Genomic DNA, 6000 nt, shown 5'->3' on the forward strand with positions numbered 1-6000 from the left:
AGCAGAACAGACTTTTTTTTTAATTTCTTGTGAAATAAGCCATAGTAGCCTTTAGTGAAATTTGTTAGCAGGATAACTCTTGAGATATTTAATTTACTGAAAGCAGTCTTTCTTTTTCAGAGAGCAAAACCACTCAGCAGTAACTTCGGTGCTAATTTTGTTAAAATGATGGCAAATTTTTGCCAAAGGGAGGGAAAATCCTGAAAAATGTCTTTTTTTTTTTTTTTTTCAACTAAAATGTATTCAATGTGAAATTCTCCATTGTTCCTGGGTGAAAAATGTGTCCTAGGCATTATTCATTGATGATTCAAAGCCAAGTTTGGGGTGTTTTTTTATTTGTAGTAATTAGTAGCAACATCTCTGTAGTTGAGGTTTATTTGAATTCCCTTCAGTTGCCTGTCTTTGAATATTTTACAGATTTTGAAGTGTTTACACCTTTTTTTCTCTGACTTTTATTTTTTTTTTTTATTAGATCCACGCCAGCAGACTTGAGGGAGGACTAGGACCCTGTTGTGAGCAGCGTTGCACAAGAGTGTAGCAAGAGCCAGTTGCTGCCCCAAAGAGTTTTAGAAACAGCGCAAAGAAGGCAGATGATATTTGGGAGTGGAAGCAGGCAAATGGAGACACAGGAACTTGTCCAAGGTCAAGACTGGGATCAAAACCAGATTTCCAGTGTCCTTGTCCAGGGCCTGAGTCATGACTAGTTCAGGCTTTTCCACCCTGACCCCTTCTTCAGTATTTTGCAGTTGGGTGCACTTTTCCACCAGCCTTCTCTCCCATTTGGCAACATCTTTTGGGGAGCCACGTCCTGCATGGTCAGGCTTGAGAGGGGAGGTCAGATGTCAGTAGAGATGGCTCAGCTGAGCTCTGAGCCCTGAGCCTATGGCCAGCAGTTGCTGGAGCCATGTGCTTTGAGGAGATAGAGGAGAATCCCACAGCAGGTGGTTATGAAATGGCTCACCCCTGGGAAACTTTCCTTTGAACTGCTGTCAATTAAAGGGTGACTTATGGCCTCGAGCACTAGTTGATTTTTTTCTTAATATTTACTATTTAAATTCTAGATGTTCTTGTTATCCAGACTTGTTTGTGCTTGGTCTGCCTAATTTAAGCTAAACCAGCTCCTCAGGGCAGAGTTCTGGTCTTCTTGTGTTTGTTAATTGCCATGTCGCCCCTAAAATCATGCAGATTGTAAAAAATAAAATAGCAATCCTGGGTCCTTCTGGTTTTAGCCAGTCATTCCCAAAGCCAATCTTTTCTTCTCTTTTTAGTGCAGGTTAGGTATACTCCTTGTGTTGAAATCATCTTTGTTCCAGATTTTAAAACAAATTAAAATTGTATTTAAGTGAACAAAATCACATCCAAGGAGATGAGGACCATATTTGGGATGTCTGTATCTTTATTCCTGTGACCTTTTTGGTTTGAGCACCTGGTTCACCAAAAATTCCTCGGCAGTGAAATTTTGTATTAAGAGTGAGACCTTCAGGCAGGATAGATCCGGCTGCTTCCCTGAAGGAGAGGGGAACTGAGGGCATGGCACCTTTGAAGCTGCTCCAGGGGCACCTGCCAGACAAGACTCATTCTGGGATGGCTTGTGGGGTGGAATGAGTTCCCTAGGAAAGAGCTCCAGGGAAGCCACAGCCATCCTCTTCCCTGCTCCTGGCACAGCAGCCAGACTGGCTGAAACCAGTGTGTGATGGGAGAGATGGATAACACAGCTCCTTCCTAGATGAGGCAAAGATGTAGCTCTTATGGGGTCTTTTCAAAGCTGTAGTTTTGGATGATTTGGATACAACCTACCCTGGAGCTTGCATGTGCTGAGCAGGTGTGTGTGATGAAAGGGAAATCAGCTGCCACTTCTTTGGAAAAGTAAGGGATACCACCTCACCTATAACACTTGTGGACCTGACGCAAGGTGTACTTGGCTTATGAAGGGTTTGGCACAGTTATCATAACCCTTTGGATCATACACCTCCACCACAATATTGTGAATGGCTTCTCTCCAGAGCATAACAAAGAAAAGTGTTTTTTCAGGTCAAAATGAGTTTGTTTCATGTAGTAGCTCGAGCTGACGTTTCACTGTGTTTGTGTAAATGTCGCTAACCCAACTGTGAAGCAGTCGAGGAAACCACATTGCAGCTACACAAATATGGTGATGTAAAAAACCAAACCTGCCACCCAACTCCAACCCTCCATGGTCCAGCCTGAGAAAAATTAAGATAAACAAAATCTCATGTGAATTCTGGTCCAACCCCTGTCTCCAGGTCTGGCTTAGATTGAAGATGACTCATTTGCTGTGACATGGTGGTGAAAATGAGCATCTGGATTGCTTTTCTAACACACAAAAGCCACACTGTGCATGCTGCTGTCCTGCACACTGAAGTGGGAGTGTTTTAACAAGTGGATTGCTAGAGCTCTTATCCATCTTCTTGCACCTCCTTCCCTCTCCTACAGCCCCACAGACCAAGCTGGGAGAGGTCAGGCAGAGGACCTCCTACCCCAATGCATGGTAGCCTGCATCCTCAGAGAGAAGCAAGAATGCTGCCTGCCTGCTTGGGAGCAGTGCTCAGATGCAAGCCTCCACCACAGATGGCTGAGACTGAGTTTTCAGTTCACTGGGTCTGTTATTTCTACCCTGTTTGAACCAGAAACATGTTTGTTTAAATATTTTCTCTGAAATTTCACTTTGGAAATTTGCCTTATAGCATTTCAGAAGTAGATCACTTGGTCATTTATTTAATTTGGAAGCTAATTATTACAATTTTATGGTGTTCCTTGATGTCAGTTATCAGAACTATCCTGATGAGAAATATAAATAATACAACCCCTAAAATAAACCACCTAAAACCATTTTGTCATTAGATTCTCAAATATTATTTCAAAACTCAAAAATCTGACCTCAAAATGCCAACGTGTTCTGGATTGAAAGCACCTAACTCATTTTTATTTCATTCTAGTATCTTTTTAATGACACTTTTATCGAGATTAAATTGGGTAAAGGCTTCAGTTTTGCATTAGAATTTCACTCTTTGCCACTACCATTCTGTTGCCACTACCCTACACCTGCAACAGAGACATTTATGTAAGGTAAATGTTTCCATTGATTCTGAATGAGAGGCTTTTGCCTGAGTTTTAGAGAAATGTTAAATGAAACATCCTGTTAAGATTTTGATTTAATGCCACAGTGAATTTATCTCAATGTATCTTTATTTTCTCAGACCTATCTGGGCTCCTGCTCTTTTCATTAGGGGTAAATACTCAGAAACTAAGTCACTGCCTACTTACATGTCATACCTGACTGAGCCAAGCCAAGAGGGATTTATGATGTCAATATTAAATATGATATGAAATATTAATATGTAAATATGGTGATGGAGAGTACCAAGAGAAAGCTTCTGCTGTATTTCTGTGTAGCTTTCATTGCTCCTTCTGAGAGGAAAGAGCTGAAGGAGAGATCAGAAGACAAGGTTAGGAGATAGGGCAGCAAGGCTCTAGGTTTATGTTGGATGTGGCAAATCTTGGGGTCATTTTAATTTCTGATGGTGGTGAGTTCCACACCACATAAATCACGGGTCTGTGGGAGAGTGGCCATGTGCTGCTGTCAGGAGGAGATGAATGGCTGGTGGGAGAGGTGAGCTCTCAGGTGAGCCTGGCGGGGCCGCATGTAGCCACAGCAGGCAGCTGAAACCTCTCTGGCTGCACCCAGGAGTCTGCATCCCACTAGCAGGATGGGGGGGAGAGGTTTGTTCCCAAAGACCTGCTTTGCTGAGCAGATGTGCTGCTCTGCTTCGCACCACTGCATGGCTTTTTCTTGTTTTTTTTAATTTTTTTTTGTTTATTTGTTTTTAAATTTTTTTAAATTGGTTTTTTGTTGGGTTTTTTTGTGTGTAACAGCAGGAAGCATCAAAACTGTGCCCACCTCACTCACCCTGGGGACTAACACTAATCATGGGCAGGTGAAAAGCACTTTGTTTTGTACCTGCTGTTTCTTATCTCACAGTGCTCAACCCAGTCCCCAGGGTGCCAGCACTGACCCCAACAGCTGAGTGGGCATTGCCAGGCAGAGGAAGGCAGCTGAAACCAAAGAAGCCTCTCCCACAGGTGGCTGATATTGCCAATGCCCTGTCAGGACACACATGGGAACAACACAAAGCTGCTCACAATCCATCCCTGCAGAGACCCATCATTCCTCTTTCCAGACTGCCTGCCTGGCATCCAGAAGCCCTTCTCCTGACTGGACCAAGAGCTGAGGCTAAACCACAAGATGGCTGAGGCTTGCAGATGGCCTGCACAGTTCACAGAGAGTGCTGCTGTTGGCCCCCTGCATGAGGCTCCCCATCACAGGACAGCAGCAGGGCGGCAGGGCTGTACTTCATCTCATCCTTGGTTGTCCCCTCCTGTCTCTGTACTCCTTGCCCTGTGCTGAGCAGGATAGCAGAGTGAAGATAATGATCCTCATTTGTATCAGTTAAGGTCTCAGCCCACTCTGGAATTTACTTCATTGGGACTGTAGGCTGAATTTATTTTCATTTCTCCTACTCTAATGCCTTGCTGCAGTGTAACTGGAGCATCTCTTTTTAGTGTACTAAAATACCAGACTTGTCTCTTCTCATTTCTTTTAACCTTTTTCAGGTTTCTCTTCCACCACTTCCCACTTCTCTTTCTCCCACTTTCCTCTTTTTGTAAGCTCTTTACCCACCTCTTTGTTCATCCAGCCTCTGATGCTGGGCATCATCTGGATTCATCCTCTGCTAGCAATGGAAAGGCAGCAGGCAAGGATGCCTGACACGCTTGGTACTCAGCTGGGCTGTGGGTCAAGCCCAATCTCGCTGCAGGGGACAGGTATATATCCCTTTTCCCCCAGCTACAGTGGATCAGAAGATGTACTTAAGGTAAGAGGCTGAGGGAGTGCAGAAAGCTCCTGCTGCCTCTAGGATGGGAATAAAAGAGCAGGAGAGACAAGAGTTAATATTTAAAAAGCAGGGAAGCAGGTGGGACACGGGGAGAGGAGATCAGGGCCCATTGCACAGAGGGGTACATGTGGATGTTGCAATGCAGCTGCGCATGGTGCATTGCAGCTGTGCATGGTGCAATACAGCTGTGCATATCCTACCCTGATCTGGTCAAAAGCCATTCTTCCTGCCCAGCCCTTCTCTCCCTCCAGCCAGGGGCTGGGATGGGACTGGTCTTTGAGAAGCTGTGCAGTCTGCAAGGAAGCTGGCTCTTCCCATTGCCTTCTACTCCCAGTTGTGCCTTTGAAGGAGGAAAAGCAAGACAAAGGAAACTTTTGAAGTGGCCTTCTATGGGTCGCAGCCTCTCAGCACTTTGGTCCGGTGCTCCCTCTGCTGGGAAAAGTAAAGAGATGAAAATCAACACAAAATGGGCAGAATTGGCCTGGAAAGTGCTAACATGACACTTTCCATTCTGTCAGAGGCCTGTCTAGCTGTAGTTGCAGCCACTGACTGCCGGTGGACACACACAGAAATTTGTTTGTTGTTCCCATGGGTTTTTTGTGAGTCTATGCTTTAAAAGAGATGTATGGCCACCTTTTATGACAACCTAGCTTTACTACAGCTGGTCTGGTCCCTATGTTTGACCCTAGCATGGGACTCTTTCGAAATCCTCACCCTACACTTGGTGTGCTGAGGGCTGGTGGCTCAGCATACCCGTCACTTCTTGCTCTTACACCTGGTGTAAGACCCTTGAAAGCTCCATAGGGGCAAAGAAGTCCTTCACTGTGAATTCCCTTTTCAAGTAGCACCAGTGCTGCATTATAACACTAGAAATACCTGTTTTCAGCAAGGGAAATGGCAAGGTTAACTGTACGTGCTTGTGTGTTGCAAAAGCCTGCATCCTGCATGTGTGCTGTCAATGGATGAGGAGAAGGCGTGTGCCAAGCTCTTCATTTGTTTTGAAGGTGGTGGCAGCACGTTTGCTTCTATAGAAAGCTTTACAGACTTTTTTTCCCCCATCAATGGGCAGTCCCTAACTGCATTTATTCAT

The 6000-nt window shown here is 44.7% G+C and overlaps 1 protein-coding gene across 1 annotated transcript in view; it reads left to right on the forward strand.

The window, feature by feature from the left end:
• MBOAT1 (membrane bound O-acyltransferase domain containing 1) overlaps window positions 1-513 on the forward strand; it is a 71572-nt gene extending 71059 nt beyond the window's left edge. Inside the window, exon 13 of the mRNA XM_053977891.1 lies at window positions 473-513. Within this exon, the coding sequence (XP_053833866.1) occupies window positions 473-503 (31 nt within the window). The 3' untranslated portion in view covers window positions 504-513. The remainder of the gene's footprint in view (window positions 1-472) is intronic.
• The last annotated feature ends 5487 nt before the right edge of the window (window positions 514-6000 follow it).

Source organism: Vidua macroura, chromosome 1 (assembly GCF_024509145.1).
Source record: "Vidua macroura isolate BioBank_ID:100142 chromosome 1, ASM2450914v1, whole genome shotgun sequence".
Taxonomy (NCBI): Eukaryota; Metazoa; Chordata; class Aves; order Passeriformes; family Viduidae; genus Vidua; species Vidua macroura.